Raw genomic sequence first — 25,952 nt, forward strand, 5'->3', positions numbered from 1 at the left:
AGTATGCAGTGAAGATTGAGGCAGGGAGTCCCTCCGAGTCACTTGCACGAATGGCACGATGCATGCTCACTTGCTTGCGTAGTGACCACCAAATTGTCAAGATTCGGCAGGGGGATGATTTCTGGATCTCCACCTTATTGGACCCTCGCTACCTCCACAAAATAGGGGCCTTTTTTACACCCACTGAGAGGGAGGACAAAATGACCTACTACAGAGGCATCCTATGTAGTCAGTTGGCCGATGCTTATCGGCGCCATCGTCCATCCTTTCACAGGTCTGAATGGGGGGGGGGGCCCCTGCGCTCACATTCCACTGCTATGGCTGCTGGGAAGAGGTGGGATGGCAGGAGCAGTACCAGCTCCATCAGCAGCAGCCTGAGTCTACAGTCGCTGATGAGTAGCTTTCTAAACCCGCATAGTGAAGTAACTCATGAGCAGCAGGTACACCTGGAGCAGGAGCTGAATCAGCAGGTGGTGGCATACCTTGACATGCCCATGCCCATGCACACCTTGAAGATCCGCTGGACTTCTGGGCAGCCAAATGTTATTTGTGGCCGCAAGAAGAAGAGTTTGCCCTGGTTTGTTTGTACTACCCGGCCAGTAGTGTGCCATCAGAGCAGGTGTTTAGTGTGGCGGGGGCCATAGTCACCCCAAGGAGAACTCATCTGTCCACAAAAAATGTGGAGAGACTGACCTTTGTGAAGATGAATCAGGCATGGATCAGCCAGGATTTCCAACCACCAATGCCTGATGCATGAGAGTAGATCGACCATGGTGCCACACCAACACTTCACAAATATGGATAGTGCCAAACAGATTTAAGGCGCTGGTCCCCAGTTACAAACATTCCTCCGCATCAGAACTTTTTTCATCTACCTTCGTCCCCGGATAGTGGTATTGCCACCCACTGCACTACTCTGTCACCAGGTCACTTTCAGGACTCCTGATGCTGCTTCTGCTGCCACCCCCAGGCTGTCTCATTCAGCCACTATATGGTCTCTTCTCATGCTTCAGCCAACTCTGGCTGTGTCAATTAGCCACTATGTGTTCTCCTCATGCTTCAGCCACCCCAGGCTGTGCCATTCATCCAATATATGGTTTACTGATGCTTCAGTCAGCTCCAGTCTGTGTCATTCAGCAACTACATGGTTTAGTGATGCAGCTGGGCCTAGGACATTACCTATATATGTTTATGGTAGCACTAGGTACCATACATCTTCAATTGAAATGTCAAAATTCATCTTTTATTCTTACAGATTGTGAGGCCCTTGTTACGCCGAGCGCTCCGGGTCCCCGCTCCTCCCCGGAGCGCTCGCTACACTCTCCCCGCTGCAGCGCTCCGGTCAGATCCACTGACCCGGGGCGCTGCGATTCCGCTTCCAGCCGGGATGCGATTCGCGATGCGGGTAGCGCCCGCTCGCGATGCGCACCCCGGCTCCCGTACCTGACTCGCTCTCCCTCGGTCCTGTCCCGGCGCGCGCGGCCCCGCTCCCTAGGGCGCGCGCGCGCCGGGTCTTTGCGATTTAAAGGGCCACTGCGCCGCTGATTGGCGCAGTGATTCCAATTAGTGTCTTCACCTGTGCACTTCCCTATATCACCTCACTTCCCCTGCACTTCCTTGCCGGATCTTGTTGCCATTGTGCCAGTGAAAGCGTTTCCTTGTGTGTTCCTAGCCTGTGTTCCAGACCTCCTGCCGTTGCCCCTGACTACGATCCTTGCTGCCTGCCCCGACCTTCTGCTACGTCCGACCTTGCTTCTGTCTACTCCCTTGTACCGCGCCTATCTTCAGCAGCCTGAGAGGTGAGCCGTTGCTAGTGGATACGACCTGGTCACTACCGCCGCAGCAAGACCATCCCGCTTTGCGGCGGGCTCTGGTGAAAACCAGTAGTGACTTAGAACCGGTCCACTAGCACGGTCCACGCCAATCCCTCTCTGGCACAGAGGATCCACTACCTGCCAGCCGGCATCGTGACAGTAGATCCGGCCATGGATCCCGCTGAAGTTCCTCTGCCAGTTGTCGCTGACCTCACCACGGTGGTCGCCCAGCAGTCACAACAGATAGCGCAACAAGGCCAACAGCTGTCTCAACTGACCGTTATGCTACAGCAGTTACTACCACAGCTTCAGCAGTCATCTCCTCCGCCAGCTCCTGCACCTCCTCCGCAGCGAGTGGCCGCTCCTGGTCTACGCCTATCCTTGCCGGATAAATTTGATGGGGACTCTAAGTTTTGCCGTGGCTTTCTTTCCCAATGTTCCCTGCATCTGGAGATGATGTCGGACCTGTTTCCCACTGAAAGGTCTAAGGTGGCTTTCGTAGTCAGCCTTCTGTCTGGAAAAGCCCTGTCTTGGGCCACACCGCTCTGGGACCGCAATGACCCCGTCACTGCCTCCGTACACTCCTTCTTCTCGGAAATCCGAAGTGTCTTTGAGGAACCTGCCCGAGCCTCTTCTGCTGAGACTGCCCTGTTGAACCTGGTCCAGGGTAATTCTTCCGTTGGCGAGTATGCCGTACAATTCCGTACTCTTGCTTCAGAATTATCCTGGAACAATGAGGCCCTCTGCGCGACCTTTAAAAAAGGCCTATCCAGCAACATTAAAGATGTTCTGGCCGCACGAGAAATGCCTGCTAATCTTCATGAACTTATTCACCTAGCCACTCGCATTGACATGCGTTTTTCCGAAAGGCGTCAGGAGCTCCGCCAAGATATGGACTCTGTTCGCACGAGGCGTTTCTTCTCCTCGGCTCCTCTCTCCTCTGGTCCCCTGCAATCTGTTCCTGTGCCTCCCGCCGTGGAGGCTATGCAGGTCGACCGGTCTCGCCTGACACCTCAAGAGAGGACACGACGCCGCATGGAGAACCTCTGCCTGTACTGTGCTAGTACCGAACACTTCCTGAGGGATTGTCCTATCCGTCCTCCCCGCCTGGAAAGACGTACGCTGACTCCGCACAAAGGTGAGACAATCCTTGATGTCTACTCTGCTTCTCCACGTCTTACTGTGCCTGTGCGGATGTCTGCCTCTGCCTTCTCCTTCTCTACTGTGGCCTTCTTGGACTCTGGATCTGCAGGAAATTTTATTTTGGCCTCTCTCGTCAACAGGTTCAACATCCCAGTGACCAGTCTCGCCAGACCCCTTTACATCAATTGTGTAAACAATGAAAGATTGGACTGTACCATACGTTTCCGCACGGAGCCCCTTCTAATGAGCATCGGATCTCATCACGAGAGGATTGAACTTTTGGTCCTCCCCAATTGCACCTCGGAAATTCTCCTTGGACTTCCCTGGCTTCAACTTCATTCCCCAACCCTGGATTGGTCCACTGGGGAGATCAAGAGTTGGGGGCCCTCTTGTTCCAAGGACTGTCTAAAACCGGTTCCCAGTAACCCTTGCCATGACTCTGTGGTTCCTCCAGTAACCGGTCTCCCTAAGGCCTATATGGACTTCGCGGATGTTTTCTGTAAAAAACAAGCGGAGACTCTACCTCCTCACAGGCCTTATGATTGTCCTATCGACCTCCTCCCGGGCACTACTCCACCCCGGGGCAGAATTTATCCTCTCTCTGCCCCAGAGACTCTTGCCATGTCTGAATACGTCCAGGAAAATTTAAAAAAGGGCTTTATCCGTAAATCCTCCTCTCCTGCCGGAGCCGGATTTTTCTTTGTGTCCAAAAAAGATGGCTCCCTACGTCCTTGCATTGACTACCGCGGTCTTAATAAAATCACGGTTAAGAACCGCTACCCCCTACCCCTCATCTCTGAACTCTTTGATCGCCTCCAAGGTGCCCACATCTTTACTAAATTGGACTTAAGAGGCGCCTATAACCTCATCCGCATCAGAGAGGGGGATGAGTGGAAAACAGCATTTAACACCAGAGATGGGCACTTTGAGTATCTGGTCATGCCCTTTGGCCTGTGCAACGCCCCTGCTGTCTTCCAAGACTTTGTTAATGAAATTTTTCGTGATCTGTTATACTCCTGTGTTGTTGTATATCTGGATGATATCCTAATTTTTTCGGCCAATCTAGAAGAACACCGCCAGCATGTCCGTATGGTTCTTCAGAGACTTCGTGACAATCAACTCTATGCTAAAATTGAGAAATGTCTGTTTGAATGCCAATCTCTTCCTTTTCTAGGATATTTGGTCTCTGGCCAGGGACTACAAATGGATCCAGACAAACTCTCTGCCGTCTTAGATTGGCCACGCCCCTCCGGACTCCGTGCTATCCAACGCTTTTTGGGGTTCGCCAATTATTACAGGCAATTTATTCCACATTTTTCTACCCTTGTGGCTCCTATCGTGGCTTTAACCAAAAAAAATGCCGATCCCAAGTCCTGGCCTCCTCAAGCGGAAGACGCCTTTAAACGACTCAAGTCTGCCTTTTCTTCGGCTCCCGTGCTCTCCAGACCTGACCCTTCCAAACCCTTCCTACTGGAGGTTGATGCCTCCTCAGTGGGAGCTGGAGCTGTTCTTCTACAGAAAAATTCTTCCGGGCATGCCGTCACTTGTGGTTTTTTTTCTAGGACCTTCTCTCCGGCGGAGAGGAACTACTCCATCGGGGATCGAGAGCTTCTAGCCATTAAATTAGCACTTGAGGAATGGAGGCATCTGCTGGAGGGATCAAGATTTCCAGTTATTATTTACACCGACCACAAGAACCTCTCCTACCTCCAGTCTGCCCAACGGCTGAATCCTCGCCAGGCCCGGTGGTCTCTGTTCTTTGCCCGGTTTAATTTTGAGATTCACTTTCGTCCTGCCGATAAGAACATTAGGGCCGATGCTCTCTCTCGTTCCTCGGATGCCTCAGAAGTTGAACTCTCTCCGCAACACATCATTCCACCTGACTGCCTGATCTCCACTTCTCCTGCCTTCATCAGGCAAACTCCTCCAGGAAAGACCTTTGTTTCTCCACGCCAACGCCTCGGAATCCTCAAATGGGGTCACTCCTCCCATCTCGCAGGTCATGTGGGCATCAAGAAATCTCTGCAACTCATCTCCCGCTTCTATTGGTGGCCGACTCTGGAGACATATGTTGTGGACTTTGTGCGAGCCTGCACTATCTGTGCCCGGGATAAGACTCCTCGCCAGAAGCCCGCTGGTTTTCTTCATCCCCTGCCTGTCCCCGAACAGCCTTGGTCTCTGATTGGTATGGATTTTATTACTGATTTACCCCCTTCCCGTGGCAACACTGTTATTTGGGTGGTCGTTGATCGATTCTCCAAAATGGCACATTTCATCCCTCTTCCTGGTCTTCCTTCAGCGCCTCAGTTGGCTAAACAATTTTTTGTACACATTTTTCGTCTTCACGGGTTGCCTACGCAGATCGTCTCGGATAGAGGTGTCCAATTCGTGTCTAAATTCTGGAGGGCTCTCTGTAAACAACTCAAGATTAAATTAAATTTTTCTTCTGCATATCATCCCCAGTCCAATGGACAAGTAGAAAGAATTAACCAGGTCTTGGGTGATTATTTGCGACATTTTGTTTCCTCCCGCCAGGATGACTGGGCAGATCTCCTTCCATGGGCCGAATTCTCGTATAACTTCAGAGTCTCTGAATCTTCCTCCAAATCCCCATTTTTCGTGGTGTACGGCCGTCACCCTCTTCCCCCCCTCCCTACCCCCTTGCCCTCTGGTCTACCCGCTGTGGATGAAATTTCTCGTGACCTTTCCATCATATGGAGAGAGACCCAAAATTCTCTCTTACAGGCTTCATCACGCATGAAGAAGTTCGCAGATAAGAAAAGAAGAGCTCCTCCCGTTTTTTCCCCTGGAGACAAGGTATGGCTCTCCGCTAAATATGTCCGCTTCCGTGTCCCTAGCTACAAGTTGGGACCACGCTATCTTGGTCCTTTCAAAGTTTTGTGTCAAATTAATCCTGTCTCTTACAAACTTCTTCTTCCTCCTTCTCTTCGTATCCCTAATGCCTTTCACGTCTCTCTTCTTAAACCACTCATCCTCAACCGTTTTTCTCCCAAATCTGTTCCTCCCACTCCTGTTTCCGGCTCCTCGGACATCTTCTCTGTCAAAGAGATCTTAGCCTCTAAAAAGGTCAGAGGGAAAACTTTTTTTTTAGTGGACTGGGAGGGTTGTGGTCCTGAAGAGAGATCCTGGGAACCTGAGGACAACATCCTAGACAAAAGTCTGCTCCTCAGGTTCTCAGGCTCTAAGAAGAGGGGGAGACCCAAGGGGGGGGGTACTGTTACGCCGAGCGCTCCGGGTCCCCGCTCCTCCCCGGAGCGCTCGCTACACTCTCCCCGCTGCAGCGCTCCGGTCAGATCCACTGACCCGGGGCGCTGCGATTCCGCTTCCAGCCGGGATGCGATTCGCGATGCGGGTAGCGCCCGCTCGCGATGCGCACCCCGGCTCCCGTACCTGACTCGCTCTCCCTCGGTCCTGTCCCGGCGCGCGCGGCCCCGCTCCCTAGGGCGCGCGCGCGCCGGGTCTTTGCGATTTAAAGGGCCACTGCGCCGCTGATTGGCGCAGTGATTCCAATTAGTGTCTTCACCTGTGCACTTCCCTATATCACCTCACTTCCCCTGCACTTCCTTGCCGGATCTTGTTGCCATTGTGCCAGTGAAAGCGTTTCCTTGTGTGTTCCTAGCCTGTGTTCCAGACCTCCTGCCGTTGCCCCTGACTACGATCCTTGCTGCCTGCCCCGACCTTCTGCTACGTCCGACCTTGCTTCTGTCTACTCCCTTGTACCGCGCCTATCTTCAGCAGCCTGAGAGGTGAGCCGTTGCTAGTGGATACGACCTGGTCACTACCGCCGCAGCAAGACCATCCCGCTTTGCGGCGGGCTCTGGTGAAAACCAGTAGTGACTTAGAACCGGTCCACTAGCACGGTCCACGCCAATCCCTCTCTGGCACAGAGGATCCACTACCTGCCAGCCGGCATCGTGACAGCCCTATTGTCTCTTCATCTGCCACCAATTCCAGGCTGTGCCATTCAGACACTATGTGGTCTCCCCATGCTGCCACAAACTCCAGGCAGTCATTCAGCCACTATATGGTCTCCTCATACTCATGCCACCTCCAGGCTGTCTTATTCAGCCACTATATGGTCTCTTCTCATGCTTCAGCCAACTCCAGGCTGTGCCATTCAGCGACTATATGGTCTCCTCTTACTGATGCCAACTCCAGGCTCTGTCATTGTGCTACCATGTGACATGTGACTCCTTGTTAGATTTGGTTCTTTGTACCAACACGCTGTGGCCCGGGACACTAAAACTTGGGAGTTAAAAGTTAAATTTCAAAATCCTTCATTTCAATTTCAAAATCTTAAATTTAAAAATCATAAATTTCAATGGTCTCCTCATGCTGCTGCCAACTCCAGGCTATGCCATTCGGACACTATATGGTCTCCTCATGCTTCAGCCAACTCCAGGCTGTGCCAATCAGCCAATATATGGTTTACTGATGCTGCTGGGCCTGGCCCTAAAAATATTTATTGGTAGCACTAGCTACCCTAAATCTTAACCCCTTAAGGACCAAGGACGTACCGGTACATCCTTGGTCCTGCTCTCCTGATATAACGCGGGGTTACACAGTAACCCCGCGTCATATCACGGCGGGCCCGGCGTCATAGTGAAGCCGGGACCCGCCTCTAATAGCGCGCCGCGCCGATCGCGGCGCCGCGCGCTATTAACCCTTTAGCCGCGCGCTCAGAACTGAGCCGCGCGGCTAAAAGCGAAAGTGAAAGTTGCTGGCTAGCTCAGTCGGGCTGTTCGGGATAGCCGCGGCTAATCGCGCCATCCCGAACAGCTGACAGGACAGCGGGAGGGCCCCTACCTGCCTCCTCGCTGTCCGATCGCCGAATGACTGCTCAGTCATTGCCTGAGATCCAGGCATGGTTTCCTAAGAGAAACCAGTGATCAATGATGAAGATCAGTGTGTGCAGTGTTATAGGTCCCTATGGTGAAAAAAAAAGTGGAAAAAAAAGTGAATAAAGATCATTTAACTCCTCCCCTATTAAAAGTTTGAATAACCCCCCTTTTCCAATAAAAAAAAAAAACACAGTGTAAATAAAAATAAAAATAAACATATATGGTATCACCACGTGTGGAAATGTCCGAATTATAAAAATATATCATTAATTAAACCGCTCGGTCAATGGTGTGCGCGCAAAAAAATTCCAAAGTCCAAAATAGTGCATTTTTGGTCACTTTTTATATCATTTAAAAATGAATAAAAAGCGATCAATAAGTCCTATCAATGCAAAAATGGTACCGTTAAAAACTTCAGATCACGGCGCAAAAAATGAGCCCTCATACCGCCCCATACACGGAAAAATAAAAAAGTTATAGGGGTAAGAAGATGACAATTTTAAACGTATTAATTTTCCTGCATGTAGTTATGATTTTTTCCAGAAGTCCGACAAAATCAAACCTATATAAGTAGGGTATCATTTTAACCATATGGACCTACAGAATAAAGATAAGGTGTCATTTTTACCGAAAAATGTACTACGTAGAAACGGAAGCCCCCAAAAGTTACAAAACAGCGGTTTTTTTTTCAATTTTGTCGCACAATGATTTTTTTTTCCGTTTCACCGTAGATTTTTGGGTAAAATGACTGACGTCATTACAAAGAAGAATTGGTGGCGCAAAAAATAAGCCATCATATGGATTTTTAGGTACAAAATTGAAAGAGTTATGATTTGTAAAGGCAGGGAGCAAAAAACAAAAATGCAAAAACGGAAAAGCCCCCGGTCCTTAAGGGGTTAAATTTTGTCTTTTATTCTTAGGGTTTGTGAAGCCTGGTGTGTCCTCATGCTTCAGCCAACTCCAGGCTGTGTCAGTCAGTCAATATATGGTTTACTGTTGCTGCTGGGTCTGGGCCTAAACATTTTTTAAGGTAGCACTAGCTATCCTAAATCTTCAATTTAAATTTCAAAATTCATCTTTTTATCTTAGGGATTGTGAAGCACTAGTGTCTACTCATGCTGCTGCCAACTCCAGGCTATGTCATTCAGCCAATATATGGTTTACTGATGCTGCTGGGCCTGGGTCTTAAATTTTCTTTATAGTAGCACTAACTACCTTTAATCTTCAATTTAAATTTCCAAATTCCTCTTTTATTCTTAGGGATTGTGAAGCCCTGGTGTCTACTTACGCTGCTGCCAACTCAAACCTGTGCCATTCAGACACTATATGGTCTCCTCATGCTTCAGCCACCTCCAGGCTGTGACATTCAGCCAATATATGGTTTACTGATGCTGCTGGGCATGGGTCTGGACCTAAAACATTTTTATGGTAGCACTAGCTACCATAAATCTTCAATTTTAATTTCAAAATTCATCTTTTAATCTTAGGGACTGTGAAGCCCTACTGTCTACTCATGCTGCTGCCAGCTCCAGGCTGTGTCATTCAGCCACTATATGGTCTCCTCATGCTGCCAACACCTCCACGCTGTGTCATTCAGCCACTATATGGTCTCCTCATGCTTCAGCCACATCCAAGCTGTGTCATTCAGCCCCTATATGGTCTCCTCATGTTGCCAACACCTCCATGCTGTGTCATTCAGCCACTATATGGTCTACTCATGCTGCTAAGACCTCCTCGCTGTGACATTAAGCCACTATTTGGTCTCCTCATACTGATGCCTCCTCCAGGCTCTGTCATTGTGATGCTCCAAAAGCGATGCCTCTAATCTGCATGTCATACTGAATAACAGTATTATTTCATTACTCCAGCACATTCCATATGCATGTTAGAAGACAGCAAAGTGTTCTACATCCTTATTGAGGCTCTCTGTAGGCCAGAAATAGCCGTCTTTAACCCCTAAACGACGCAGGACATAAATGTTCGTCCTGGTGAACTGGTACTTAACGCACCAGGACGTACATTTACGTCCTATGCATAACCGCTCCGATGCTTGCGTAATACGCAGCAGGTCCCGGCTGCTGATAGCAGCCAGGGACCCCCCATAATGGTGGACATCCGCGATCGCGCGGGTGTCTGCCATGAACCCCTCAGATGGCGTGATCAATACAGATCACGGCATCTGCAGCATCGCGGTACTTTAAATGGATGATCGGATGGCCCGCAGCGGTGCCGGGGTGATCCGATCATCCAGCATGGCAGCCGGAGGTCCCCTCACCTTGCTCCGGCCTTCTTCCGGGGTCTTCTGCTCTGGTCTGCGATCGAGCAGACCAGAGCAGAAGATGGCTGATAATACTGATCAGTGCTATGTCCTATGCATAGCACTGAACAGTATTAGCAATCGAATGATTGCTATAAATAGTCCCCTATGGGGACTATTAAAGTGTAAAAATAAAAGTAAAAAAAGTAAACAATAAAAATTTGAAAAACCCCCTCCCCCAATAAAAACGTAAATTGTCCCATTTTCCCTATTTCACCCCCAAAAAGTGTAAAAAAATATTTTATATACATATTTGGTATTACCGTGTGTGTAAATATCCCAACTTTTAAAACAAAATGTTAATGATACCGTACGTTGAACAGCGTGAACGTAAAAAAAAGTCCAAAATAGCTGCTTTTTTAAAACATTTTATTCCCAAAAAAATTTATAAAAAAACTATTAAAAGTTTTATATAAGCAAATATGGTATAAATAAAAAGTAAAGATCACGGCACAAAAAATTAGCCCTCATACCACCGCTTATACGGAAAAATGAAAAAGTTATAGGTCTTCAAAATAGGGGAATTTTAAACGTACTAATTTGGTTAAACAGTTTGCGTTTTTTTTTTAAGCGCAACAGTCATAGAAAAGTATATTATCATGGGTATCATTTTAATCTTATTGACCCAAAGAATAAAGAACACATGTCATTTTTACCATAAATTGTACGGCGTGAAAACGAAACCTTCCAAAATTAGCAAAATTGCGGTTTTCTTTTAAATTTCCCCACACAAATAGTATTTTTTTGGTTGCACCATACATTTTATGGTGAAGTGAGTGATGACATTACAACGGACAACTGGTCTCGCAAAAAACAATCCCTCATACTAGTCTGTCGATGAAAATATAAAAGAGTTATGATTTTTTGAAGGCGAGGAGGAAAAAACGAAAACTTAAAAATAAAATTGTCTGAGTCCTTAAAGGGGTTCTCCGGTGCTTAGACATCTTATCCCCTATCGTAAGGATAGGGGATAAGATGCCTGATTGCGGGAGTCCCGCCGCTGGGGACCCCCGTGATCTTGCACGCCGCACCCCGTTTATAATCAGTCCCCGGTTTATAATCAGTCCCCGTTTAAAATCATCAAATGCCGTCGGCCCCGTGGTCGCTGGTAATCAGACCCAGAGCGAACACGCTCCCGGGACTGATTATAAACTGGGTGTGGCATGCAAGATCTCCGGTGCTTAGACATCTTATCCCCTATCCTTTGGATAGGGGATAAGATGTCTAAGCACTGGAGAACCCCTTTAAGGCTCAAATGGGCTGAGTCCTTAAGGGGTTAATATAGATTCACTGCAAATAAATTCGGATCGAACCAAAAATTTTTCTAAAAATTCGGCAAATCGGCCGAATCGAATTTTTCAAAACTTCGCTCATCTCTATTTAGCAGCAATGAAAAAAACATAATTTGTACACAGAAGTATGTAAAAACAATTGTGGGCACAGAACTCTGTTGCCTGAGAACGTTCAAAAACATCACTGCCACATAAGGAGACCACAGTATTGTAGATGGTATATTGTAGGTGGGGGCTCGGCCACAAATTGTGCATTGGGGCCCAGGAGGATTGCCATGCACATTTTGGGGTTGTGTAGTTATATAAAAAAAAATTGGTATTGCTACTCTACCGTAGAAAAAGATCCCGATGCTGGGACTGGTACTGACAAATGAAGACAAAGCAGGGTTATGATGTCAAGAAGGTTCCAATAGGATTCACATTGATGAACCAAACTGGTCAACATTATTTCGGCTAAAATACCAAATATTGAAACAAGTAATCATTATAACATTGGTTGCCATAATTTTGAAAGAACATTTCTGACAGTTTCAGAAAATTAGATTTTTTTTTATTTCCCAGTAGACAGGTGACATTTCTCATGCCATCAAATATACTGCACAGTAAAAGAAACATCCCGACCCACCAGAGTTCTGTCCAGTAATTCACAAGAACATGTGCAATAGTACAGAGTATATAAAGGGAACGCTTAAAACATATATAAATATATATATATATATCTATATATATATATATAGAGAGAGAGAGAGAGAGAGAGAGAGAGAGAGAGAGAGAGAGAGACTGCATTTCCAAACAGTCAGAGCACGATTCCTAGTTACACTCTTGGCATACAGTGCCTTCACAGAAGACCCGTTGTACATGTGCAGTTTTGCAGCAAAGTATCCACTGATGTCAGACATTTCTTAGCAACATCAAGGCATTGCTAATACTTTGGCAACACTGGGACATTAGATAATTTAGGCAATTGGGGGAATCTTGCTTCTTCGGAAAACATTGAGAAATATAGACAAATGTGAAAGACACATGTCTAAACAAAACCTGTAATTTATGAAATACTTGCTTATTCTGGTTCTAGGAGTCCAGTGACTGACAGCTATCCCTGAAGGCGTGCTCATAGAAAGGAGGCTGCCAATCACTGAGTGAGCCCGCCCACTGGACTCCTAAGCAGGGAGAAAACAGACATTCCAACAAATAATTTACAAACTATACTGAAAGTTGTTACTCAGAATTATATATCAATCTGTGCTTCTCCTCTTGCTCTATAACATATAATATGATGCAAGTAGACTGAATAGTATTTTCATGGTGACTGGAAATAGAGCTGAAGAATCATCTGCATAAGTAAGTTTAGATTTTTGGAAGGATCTCACCCGATTGTTGAAACCATTATTTTGTCTTTACACTAGTTGGTTGACAATGCAGCAAAATGCAACTGATGGCAGTTTTAGATTCTTACTATGATCCCCCGGTTTTTGAGATTTAACTGTTTGCTTTACTTTCTGTATTTTTCAATTCATTGTCAAAAGGGAGGGAACTTCATTGCAAAATGGGGTGTTAGTGCACGGCTCAGGGGGTTTGATGAGATGGTTGAGAGAGTGTGAATCATGTTTTTGGGGCTTGTGATCATTAAAGGGGTACTCCCGTGGAAAACTTTTTTTTTTTTTTAAATCAACTGGAGCCACAAAGTTAAACAGATTAGTAAATCACTTCTATTATAAAACCTTAATCCTTCCAGTACTTTCTAGGGGCTGTATACTAAGGAGAAATCCAAAAAAGAAATGCATTTCCTCTGATGTCATGACCACAGTGCTCTCTGCTGACCTCTGCTGTCAATTTTAGAAATTGTCCAGAGCAGCATATGTTTGCTATGGGGATTTTCTTCTGCTCTGAACACTTCCTAAAATGGACAGCAGAGGTCAGCAGAGAGCACTTTGGTCATGACATCAGAGGAAATGCGTTTCTTTTTTTGATTTCTCTTTAGTATACAGCCCCTAAAAAGTACTGGAAGGATTAAGATTTTATAATAGAAGTGATTTACTAATCTGTTTAACTTTCTGGCACCGGTTGATTTAAAAAAAAATAAGTTTTCCACGGGAGTACCCCTTTAAGCTCCTAATAACACTTCCCTGAGCCTAGCACTCATACCCCATTTTATAATTAAGTTCTTGTCCCTATGACTATTCAGTGAAAAGTGCAAAGTACAGATGGTGAAGGAGATAGTAAAACCCCTGTATTTTGGGAGACGAGAAATGGAAACGTGCACCCAAGGCTACAACAAGAACAAGGCTCTACTTTTTCAGACTGACCACAGGTCCTCCTTGGGATCATTTAGTGAGTATGTCAGATGTCCAGAGTGTATATACTATGGGAAGTAAGTTCAGTACTGAGAATTGCCTTGTTTTTCTCTCATCGTTCTGGAGAGGAGCATTAAGCAGACTAGAAGACGTATTTAGAACAGAAATTATACGGCATTTCAGTGCTATTTTCCCTTAGTAAGATTGACTTTTGTGATTAGGTGCATCACACCTATTCTCCTCAGCACTCAGCGGAACTGATCTAAAAATATAATTGAATGTATTATTGCCACAATTCTCCCTCTTTATAGTCTCTGCTCTGAAAAGAGGAATAAAGTTGTGCTGTCATAAGGGTTGCATTATATAAAGAGTCATTATATGTTCGGTTATACATGAGCCGCAATGGTACGAGGCAGATGGAGATCATCAGCGTGACAACACAGGGCTGTATCTATATTGCCGAACAATAAACCAAAAGAAATATAAAAATACTCCCTGTATGATAAGATTCGGGAGAGATTCTCTGATTTATGCAATGGAGTACTAATGTGACTACAATAATCTTTCTAAATTACAGCAGTCAGCAAGTTTACAGACTGATTTCTATGAAGGTTTCGAGCAAACTTAAATAGTGTGGATATGAAATTGTCATACTTTGCAAAATGTATTTAAGAACTCTGAATAGGTTTTTAGGATGTTAAAAGCAATGTAGTGTTTAGATTATACAGTAAAATTATTTTATTATAGCTACGAAGGGATTTGATCAATGTTGGATTATCAAACAATCTGAATTGTTGATGATCCAATAAAAGTATATACTGCTCACTTTTAAGGCAGTATTGCCTTCGGGAATGCAAATAAGCTACCATTACATTGTATTTTAAACAGAAGTATATCTTCATTGCTCCTGATCTTGTAAAATTCCACATTATACTGTAGTTCTGTGTTGGAAAGCATAGGATAATGTTGGTTTCAAACTGTGTTAAGCAGTTTACAGCCAATGTATAGGTCTCCGTACATGCGTTAAACAGATCTATAGCCCTTACATGACACAGGCATACATGTACCCCCTGCTCGCTTTCAGCATGTATGAATCACGTATACAAGCTGAGCGCACTTCCTACCCGGTAAGTCTCGGGTGCTATCATATCACGGATATCTGCCATTAACCCTTCAAATGTTGCAGCATCTAAAGTTGTTGAAAATGTTCCACCAGTCCTTTGCTAGGGCTGATCAGGACCTCTGCGGCACTATGAGGGGTCCCAATCAGCCTCCATGTGGTCCTGATTGTTCTCTTCTTCTCCAGCCTGCTTCTGCAGATAACATTCATTAAAGAGTACCTTTCATTAAAAAAAAAAACTTTTTATATATTATAGATTAATGCATACTGAATAACTTTCCAATTGGATGTTATTAAAAAAATATGCTTCCTTCTATTTATTTTTACAGTTTGAAAAAGTGACCACTAGGATTCTCCCTACCAGTCCCGGCCGCAAGCTTTTGTATAGATTTCGGAATCATGCCGGCCTGGCATGAGTCCAAAATCTCATACTGCAGCCAGGACACAGACAAGCTAAGCACAGCTCCCTATCTGTCAATCAGACAGGCAGGAGCGAGTGCTGTGCTCGTAGCAAAGCAGGGTGAGCTCCTGACTCGGCCAGCCACGTGTGTGATGTGATGATTCTGTATTTCAGCAGCGGCACGGCAGCTCTGAGCTCCGATCTCCCTCTTCTCTGCATGTGCAGTAGTAAACAGAGAGGTGGAGACTCAGAGCTGCCGGTCGTGCTGTGTTCGCAGCATAGAGAAGGAAGGGCGGAAGTCAGCCCAGGCAGGCTTACCTTGATGTTGTGCCTGCCGGGCCACGCCCCCTTCCTCCCTCTCAGAAGGACATCTAAATGAGCAGGAAAGAAGAGGAGAAATAAGGTAGAAAGAGGGGGTTTTCAATGAAAATAAACACAGGGCTGGTGTCAGTGATAGTCAGGGACAGATGGGGATGGGGATTAGGGACAGTTTAGATGATGATAGGTACTCTTTAATGATTTGCTATAGAACAGCATTGAACTGTGTTTGCAACCAAAAGATTGCAAGTAATAGTGAACAAAAATAAACAGAAACGTATTTGTAATCACTTCATGCAGAAATGTTCAAACCATTAAAATGTAATGTTAAGCTGCATGCAAATGACATAACCATAAAAAATACCACAAATTATTTAGTTTTTTCATTCACTATAGATTTGGTGGTAAAATAAATCATTAAAGTACAATTGGTGGTGCATAAAACAAGCCTTATATGGGTCTGTAGGTAAAACATTTTAAGACCTATGGCTATTAAAATGCAAGTAAAATGCAAGTAGGAAAAAACGAAAATCCACAAATGAAACATCACTGTGCCCCAGGTCAGAGTTTGGAAGAGCACAAACCTTTATGCCAGTGGTATCCAAATTGTGGACCTCCAGATGTTGCAAAGCATGCCCAGACATCAAACTATGAGACCCAATGCATGTATCCTGATTAACTTCCCCTACAGTATATCCCACAGACACCGCTGACACAGTGTGAAATCATCCTGCGAATATAGCTTTGTAATAACGTACTAATAACTTTCTCCTGATAAAAAAAATATGAGGTTTTACCCACAATTGGATACCCAGGCAATGTTTTAGGATATTTGTTTCTATCTATGTATTATCTTTCTTACTGTATAGTATAAGGTTTTGTTAGTTTTAACTTTGTAATGTTTTATTTTACAGCTGTTACATATTCTATAACCATTGTGGCCACTGAATTGCCAGAGCAAAAAGATCAATTACATTTTGGTATTTGTTTACATGGGAAACATGGAGACACAGGACATAGATATATAAATTGGCATTATATGACCAATGAGAATGACGATGAGGTAAGGCACAATTTATTAAGGGTTAATGTTTAATATGGATGTGCAGTTGCGTGATTGTAATTATATGGAAATCGGTACTCCTGGGCAATGCTTATCTGCTAGGTGTTGGCATGTTTAAGCCTTGGTTCATTAGAACGCAGCTTTGATCAGTGACTCGAACCATTGAATTGTCTCTTGGGATTCTGAGTTAGTATAACATTAAATTCCTTTATAGTAAAGATGCAGGCTTCTTTCTGCACCCTCATGCTTTAGGGTATGTTCACACTGAGGAATTGGGGCGGAAATCAAGCAGAAATTTTCTGCCTCAAAATATTGTTACTTTTCCTCAAGAACTCACAGAGATTTCGTGCAGAATTTCGCACGGAATTGGCGTGGAATTCCGTGCGGAAATGCAGGTTTCATGCGGAGGAGGAGTATCAAGTATTTCTATTCATAATTTTTTTTTTCATGCGGAAATTCCGCGCCAATTCCGCACGAATTCCACACCAATTCCGTGCGAATTCCGCGTGGAAATGCTTGTGACTGAAAAAAAACAAAAAACAATGATCTCTATCGGAGAACGACGCTGATTCCGCCTGAAAGAAAGAACATTTTCTTTATTCAAGCGGAACAGACTTCCTCGTCAGAATTCTGCTTGAGGAAATTCCTCAGTGTGAACTGGGCAGAAATTCTGTACAGCTCTATGGGGATTTTACTCGTGGAAATTCCTCTCCAATTCCTCAGTGTGAACATACCCCTACACTGCATCTTTGGTTGTTTTTGATGTTTTTGTTTGTTTTTTAAATGTACATTTTTATTAAAATTCAAATACAACCAAATACAACCAAATATATCCATACAGTATGTATACTCAGCGGCCAAAGCCACTAAAGAGCAATAAAGCCAGAGTTAAAAACAAGTAAAAAAAACAGAAGGCAGCTCCAAATGGAAGCACAAAACAACAATACAAAGAACACAAAATATACAGAAAAAACACAATACATCAGACAACACACAGTAGAACAAAAGAGAAGGGGAGGGAACACAGGGAGAAAAGGGAGGTAGACAGCTCAGGGAGGCTGCTGCTCAGTAAAACAATCCCACGGGTCGCAAATAGATAGGAACAACGGCACAGTATAGTTCAAAGAGGCAGTCAGAGACTTGATGGATAGGATCTCACGGACTCGGGCCAACAACTCGTTCTCAGACGGAGGGATAGTCCGCTTCCAATATTTAGCAATCAGTGTCCTGGCTGCCAAAACAATGTACATAAACAATGTAAATGGTTTCTTGGTAAGGGCCCTATAAGGCTAGGTTTCCACTTGTTTTTTTTTCTACAAAATCGCCAATAAAAACGCCCATTCTGCCGCATGGCGTTTTTTTTGTGAAGAAACGCTGCAGCCAGATGTTAGCTGCAAGTCAATAGTAAACTGCAAAATGCCAAATCCACTTGGCGTTTTTCAGTTTGGCGGTTTTAAAAAAACGACCTCTTGTCGATACTTTGGCTTTTTTTTGGGAAAATCTTGGCGTTTTTCTCCCATAGAAGTCTATATGAGTGAAAAAACGCCAAGAAAAACGCCATGGGGGTTTTAAATTTTGGACTTTAGTGATCCAAAAAAGGGTTGGAGATACCTTTTTTATAAAAATTTAGTAGGGTACCATTAAAAAAGAATAATAAAAAAGATACAGAAGTGATGGAAAAAATAGTATTTAACGAAATTTATCTTTTTTATAACAAAATTTTAATAAATTTTTAAACAAGGAACAATTTATGTGGGCGGGTAGGGCACCAAAAATGTAGCCGACAATAATAAAAATGTAGTGTGTGTGTTTTTCACTTAAATTTTTTTTTACATTTTTTAGGTAGTACTACTACTCCCAGCATGGAACACACTGTAGTAGTTACCTGTACTAATTGAAAGATCGCCGGGTCCGTTGCGATCCTCCTGTATAATGTATAGATGTGGCGGCCGCTCTTCTATGGTCCCCTGCACTGACATATAGATACACATATTCATATTTCCCGCAGAGAGCTGTGATTGGCCAGATGGTTCCAGCCAATCACAGCTCTAGGAATATGTGTATATATACGTCAGTGCAGGTGACCATAGAAGAGCAGCCGCCCGTATCTATACATTATACAGGAGGATCGCAGCGGGTGTCAGGAGGAGTGACACTCCCTGCAATCTGTCTATTAATGCAGATACTACAGCTCCCAGCAGAGTGTGCTCCATGTTGGGAGCAGTAGTACCTGCAGTAAGGGACAGATCACAGCAGATGTCCCTTCTCCTGACACCCGCTGCGATCCTCCTGAAGTGACTGTCGGGATCAGCTGTTCTCAAGGCTACAGAGCTGGGAGATCAGCTGATGCTGAGCAGTAGATATACATCGTATACCTGCTGCCCAGCAAGAACTTACAGTGAGCCTGCACTGTGTATACAGTATACATATTGCTGGCTCACTTAACCCCTTGCTGAGCTGTGCGCTAAGCCAGCCCGGCAAGGAAAGAGTTAACTTACACTGCTGGACAGTGTAGGTTAACCCTTTGGGCGGTATACACTATATACAGCTATCTATAGATAGCTGTATATAGTGTATACAGAAGATAGAGAAGTCCCCTTACCTCTGTCCAGTCCCAGCGGATCCGTGTAGCTCCGCCCCCTAGTGATGACGTCTTTAGGGGCAGAGCTACAGACGAGATCCAGGCTAGTAAGTCTGAAGCTCTGTTCACATTGTCCATTTTGGATAATGGGAACAGACCCTTCTGCCAGTGTCTACCCAGACAGGGAGACTCCAGCTGTTGCTAAACTACAACTCCCAGCATGCCCAGATAGACTGTCTGGGCATGCTGGGAGTTGTAGTTTTGCACCATTTGGAGTCTCCCTGTTTAGGTAGACATTGCATTATGGGCGCTCTCCCCTGCAGAAAGCGCAAAAAATGTCCTAACCCATTTTTTTGTGTTTTTTTCTTCTCATATCAGATCCGTGTATGCAGAAAAAAAAAAAATAGGTTAGGACATTTTTTGCGCTCTATGCAGGGGAGAGCGCCCATAATGCAATGTCTACCTAAACAGGGAGACTCCAATTGGTGCAAAACTACAACTCCCAGCATGCCAAGACAGCCTTTGGCTGTCTGGGCATTCTGGGAGTTGTAGTTTAGCAACAGCTGGAGTCTCCCTGTCTGGGTAGACACTGGCAGAAGGGTCTGTTCACATTATCCAAAACGGACGTGAACAGAGCTTCAGACTAGCCTGATTCCCGTCTGTAGCTCCGCCTAGTAATGACGTCATTACTAGGGGGCGGAGCTACACTGACCAGCGGTGACAGAAACGAGGGAGGTAAGTGGACCTCCTGTTCTGTATACACTATATACAGCTATCTATAGATAGCTGTATATTCTGTATACCGCCCAAAGGGGCTATGGGAGCAGGGAGACCTGTCAGTATAGTGATTGGATTCTCGGCTCCTGTACAGTATACGCGGGTACACTCTGCCACCCTGTATACTATACGGCCAGGGAGGTGAGTAGTGATGCTGTACATCCCTCCTCATCTCCTTACACTCTGTGGACCGGGCGCTCAGCATCCGACCCACAGAGTGGTACCCAGAAGACAGTGAGAAAACTGCAACAGGGTACAAATTTGGCTGTTTCCACACACCAGGGAAAATGCCAGAAAAAACGGCAGAAAAACTGCCAAAACTCAGGAAAAACCTGTGGCAGTTTTTCTGGCTTTTTTGCTGGCGTTTTTTTAGGTGTACAAAAAAAAACAAGTGGAAACCTAGCCTAAGACAAATGCAAGAGGTAAACCAGGGGAGACATAAAAACACATTCACAGGGGTACAACAGAATACTCAAGCAGAAGAGTGGATGATAAGAGTACAGGTATAAATTACATGGTCATATAAAGTAAAGAGGGGGTGCATGCATTACACATATTTAGTGATATGGAATCCTGGCATTAGTCCTGGAGCTATAAAGGAAATGTACATGCAAGTAGAAATGAGTCTCCAGATATCTATAATGATAGACAACACTGCCGTACTACAGTGGGGATCAAAAGTTTGGGCACCCCAGGTAAAATTTTGTATTAATGTACATAAAGAAGCCAAGGAAAGATGGAAAAATCTCAAAGGCATCAAATTACAGATTAGACATTCTTATAATATGTCAACAAAAGTTAGATTTTATTTCCATCATTTACACTTTCAAAATAACAGAAAAAAATGGCGTCTGCAAAAGTTTGGGCACCCTGCAGAGTTAATATCTTGTACTGCCCCTTTTGCAAGTATCACAGCTTGTAAATGCTTTTTGTAGCCAGCCAAGAGTATTTCAATTCTTGCTTGAGGTATCTTTGCCCATTCTTCCTTACAAAAGTCTTCCAGTTCTTTGAGATTTCTGGGCTGTCTGTCACGCACTGCTCTTTTAAGGTCTATCCATAGATTTTCAATTATGTTGAGGTCAGGAGATTGTGAAGGCCATGGCAAAACTTTCAGTTTATGCCTCTTGATGTAATCCCCCGTGGATTTAGAGGTGTGCTTAGGATCATTATCCATTTGTAGAAGCCATCCTCTCTTTAACTTTAGCTTTTTTTACAGATGGCATCAAGTTAGCATCCAAAATTTGCTGAAATTTTATTAAATCCATTTTTCCTTCTACTCGTGAGATGTTCCCTGTGCCACTGGCTGCAACAAAACCTCAAAGCATGATTGATACACCCCCATGCTTAACAGTTGAACAGAGGTTCTTTTCATTAAATTCTGTTCCCCTTCTTCTCCAAACGTACCTTTGTTCATTCCAGCCAAAAATTTCTATTTTAACCTCATCGGTCCACAGAACTTGTTTCCAAAATACATCAGGCTTGTCTATATGTTCATTTGCAGAGTTCAAACACTGATTTTTGTGGTGAGGATGTAGAAGAGGTTTTCTTCTAATGACTCTTCCATGAAGACCATATTTGTACAAGTATCTCTTTATAGTGGAATAGTGTACCACAACTCCAGTGTCTGCCAGATCTTTCTGAGGGATTGTGCAGTCAAACATGGGTTTTAAATTGTTTTTCTCACAATTAAGTCTGACATCAATAGTGGGGAAATTAATGGAAACCCTACTAAAGGATAGGATTGTGGAACATCTAAAATCCCATGGATTGCAAGATGAAAAACAACATGGGTTTACTTCAGGGAGATCGTGTCAAACTAATCTTATTGATTTTTTTGACTGGGTGACTAAAATAATAGATGGCGGAGGGGCAGTAGACATCGCATATCATGATTTTAGTAAGGCTTCTGACACTGTCCCACACAGAAGACTTATCAATAAACTACAGTCATTGAGCTTGGACTCCCATATTGTTGAGTGTATTAGGCAGTGGCTGAATGACCGACAACAGAGAGTTGTAGTCAATAGAGTATATTCAGAGCAAGGTCTTGTTACCAGTGGGGTACCTCAGGGATCTGTACTGGGACCAATATTGTTTAATATCTTCATTAGTGATATCGCAAAAGGTCTTGATGTTAAGGTATGTCTTTTTGCTGATAACACAAAGATATGTAACAGGGTTGATGTTCCTGGAGGGATACGCCAAATGGAAAAGGATTTAGGAAAACTAGAAGAATGGTCAGAACTCTGGCAACTGAAATTTAATGTGGACAAGTGCAAGATAATGCACCTGGGGTGTAAAAACCCTTGGGCAGAATATAGAATATTTGACACAGTCCTGACCTCAGTATCTGAGGAAAGGGATTTAGGAGTAATTATTTCAAAAGACTTAAAGGTAGGAAGACAATGTAATAGAGCAGCAGGAAATGCTAGCAGAATGCTTGGATGTATAGGGAGAGGTTTAAGCAGTAGAAAGAGAGAAGTGCTCATGCCGCTGTACAGAACACTGGTGAGGCCTCACTTGCAGTATTGTGTGCAGTACTGGAGACCGTATCTCCAGAAGGATATAGATACTCTAGAGAGAGTTCAAAGAAGAGCTACTAAACTAGTACATGGATTGCAGGATAAAACGTACCAGGAAAGGTTAAAGGGCCTTAACATGTATAGCTTGGAAGAAAGAAGAGACAGATGGGATATGATAGAGACTTTTATATACATAAAGGGAATCAACACGGTAAAGGAGGAGAGCATATTTAAAAGAAGAAAAACTACCACAAGAGGACATAGTTTTTAATTAGAGGGGTAAATGTTTATGCAGTAATATGAGGAAGTATTACTTTACTGAGAGAGTAGTGGATGCATGGAATAGCCTTCCTGCAGAAGTCGTCGTGCAAATACAGAGAAGGAGTTTAAACATGCATGGGATAAGCATAAGGCTATCCTTCATATAAGATAGGGCCTGGGACTATTGATAGGATTAAGATTATTGGGCAGATTAGATGGGCCAAATGGTTCTTATCTGCCAACACATTCTATGTTTCTATGTTACAGACCCCAGAATCAGACTCCACCATAATACAGACCCCAGAATCAGACCCCACCATAATACAGGCCCCAGAATCAGACCCCACCATAATACAGACCCCAGAATCAGACCCCACCATAATACAGACCCCAGAATCAGTCCCCACCATAATGCAGGCCCAAGAATTAGACCCCACCATAATACAGGCCCCAGAATCACCACCCTGCATAATACAGACCCCAGAATCAGACCCCATCATAATACAGACCCCAGAATCAGTCCACACCATAATACAGACCCCAGAATCAGACCCCACCATAATGCAGGCCCTAGAATCAGACCCCACCTTAATACAGGCTCCAGAATCACCGCCCACCATAATACAGGCCCCAGAATCACCGCCCTGCATAATACAAACCCCAGAATCACCGCCCTGCATAATACAGACCCCAGAATCACCGCCCTACATAATACAGACCCCAGAATCCCCACCCTACATAATACAGACACCAGAATCACCCCCATGTATATTACAGACCCAAGAATCAATGGGGATCTGTGGATGGCACACTTCTGTGGGGATCTGTGGATGACACACTGTTATGGGGGGGATCTGTAGATTACACACTTATGGGAGATTTGCAAATTACACACTATTATGGGGGATCTATAAATGACGCAGTTATGGGGATCTGTAGATGGCACACTTATGGAGGATCTGTGAATGACACATTGTTATGGGGGATCTGTAGATGGCACACTGTTATGAGGGATCTATTATGGGGGATCTGTAGATGACACACTGTTAAGGGGGATCTGTAGATGACACACTGTTATGGGGGATCTGTGAATGACACACTGTTATGGGGATCCATATACTGACAGAGACCAGAGCCTGTCTCTGGGACAGGAGAGCTGTTGTCAGAGCTAGGAGCTGAGCTGAGTGTATTTCACTCAAAAATACAGAAGTTACTGATCTTTAGCAGTGACCCCTGACCTGCCCTCCTCCAGCCACCAAAGACCGGCCGGTACAGAGCAGAGAGCGACCCCCCTCCATGCTGCCGACAGACCGCGGAGCATAGCAGCTGCATGAGGTGACAGGAGGAAAGGTGAGGGAACTCTCCCTGAAGATGTTCCCAGTCTGCACAGCAATAACTAACTGGGCAGGGAGAGGGGGGGGGGGCAGATCATCCCGCATCTTCTAGCACTGCTGGTAATGGATGTGCTACCTCCGGCCAGTGCTGTTTTAAAGTGACAGCGCCCTGGGACTGGCCCCAGAAAGTTAACAACTGTGCCACCGGACGGCGCTCCCTTGCGTGTCACTTAAATGCACCCTGCGTGCCGTGAGTGGCCGTGTGCCAGGGGCTGCCGACCCCTTCAGTAGATTATGGGATAGATCTCTCTATCTTATTGATGTATGTATACAAAGTGATCAGTTCATCCTCCAGACTTTTAACTCAGACATTCAACTTTAATAACCCTAATTTTCATAATCTTTCTGGGTACTGTAGTCTACTTATTCAAGACTGCCAAGTGGTCACTAATACTCCCAGAGCAGACAAGGGTAGCATTAAACAGAGATCCAACAAAGACACCAATAATAACACTGAATGAACTCCAAAGATCCATAGCGGAGATAGAGGTATCTGTCCTTAGGACCTCTATAAGCTGTACACTACAGAGTGGTGCGTTATAAAAGAGTGGCCAAAAAAAAAGGCCATTGCTTAAAGAAGAACTTAATAAAACACATTTAAACTTCACCAAACAACATGTGGAAGACCACCCATGGAGAAGGTTCTCTGATTTAATGAGACTGAAAGACAACTGTTTTGCTATCATGGGAAACACTATGTATAGTGTAAACTCAACACTTGCCATCAACCCAAGAGCACCATTCACACCATGGTGTATAGTGGTTGCAGCTACATGGTGTGAGGATTCTGTTCATCAACAGGGACTGAAAAACTGGTGAGTATTGCAGGAAAGATGGATGGTAGTACAAACAGGGAAATTAATTAAAAAAAGAACCAGATTTAGTCTGCAAGAGATCTAAGACTGGGACATTGAAATTAAACATATGTGTAAAGCTACACTGGAGTGGTTAAAATGTCTTGAAATGTATTAGTGGTTGAGTGGTGTTAATGGCTTGGAATGGCCTAGTCAAATCTCAAACTTATCCAATTGAGAATCTGTGGTAAGAGTTGAAGACTTTTCTACAACAATGCAACCAATCTAACTTAGGGTATGTTCACACTGTGGAATTCCCACAGAATTTTGTGAGCGGAATTCCCGGAGTGGAATTCCACGCAGTGAACATTACCATCCATGTGAACGGGTCTTCGGTGAGACCCGCTAACACTGTGAAAAATTGTTCCGCAAAAAGAAAGAACATGTTCATTCTTTGCACAGGAGTCCGCGAGCATTGCATAGCTATCAATGGTGACGGCCCAGTGCCGCGCGGTCCTACCACCAAAGTATTTTTGGCGGCAGCCGACAGATGGAATCTCCATAGAGATTCCACAGTGTGAACATACCCTTAAATACAAGATTGTGAGGGGCATCAGCAGTTGGACACCAGCACTCAGGTATTTATCCTTAAATCCTGTGGAAAGGGGATCATTTTAAAAGATAGGACAATTCCTTTAACCCCTTAAGGACTCAGGGTTTTTCCGTTTTTGCACTTTCGTTTTTTCCTCCTTACCTTTAAAAAATCATAACCTTTTCAATTTTCCACCTAAAAATCCATATTATGGCTTATTTTTTGCGTCGCCAATTCTACTTTGCAGTGACATTAGTCATTTTACCCAAAAATGCACGGCGAAACGGAAAAAAAAATCATTGTGCGACAAAATCGAAAAAAAAACGCCATTTTGTAACTTTTGGGGGCTTCCGTTTCTATGCAGTGCATATTTCGGTAAAAATTACACCTTATCATTATTCTGTAGGT

The 25,952-nt window shown here is 44.5% G+C and overlaps 1 protein-coding gene across 4 annotated transcripts in view; it reads left to right on the forward strand.

The window, feature by feature from the left end:
* The window catches only part of LOC130274080 (lipoxygenase homology domain-containing protein 1-like), a 316,463-nt gene that overhangs the window by 236,725 nt on the left and 53,786 nt on the right, over positions 1 to 25,952 (forward strand). For all 4 annotated transcript variants that reach the window (XM_056521934.1, XM_056521930.1, XM_056521931.1 and 1 more), the window contains one exon: positions 16,475 to 16,623. In XM_056521934.1, the coding sequence (XP_056377909.1) occupies positions 16,475 to 16,623 (149 nt within the window). The remainder of the gene's footprint in view (positions 1 to 16,474; positions 16,624 to 25,952) is intronic.

This window comes from Hyla sarda, chromosome 5 (genome assembly GCF_029499605.1).
Source record: "Hyla sarda isolate aHylSar1 chromosome 5, aHylSar1.hap1, whole genome shotgun sequence".
In the NCBI taxonomy this organism is placed as follows: Eukaryota; Metazoa; Chordata; class Amphibia; order Anura; family Hylidae; genus Hyla; species Hyla sarda.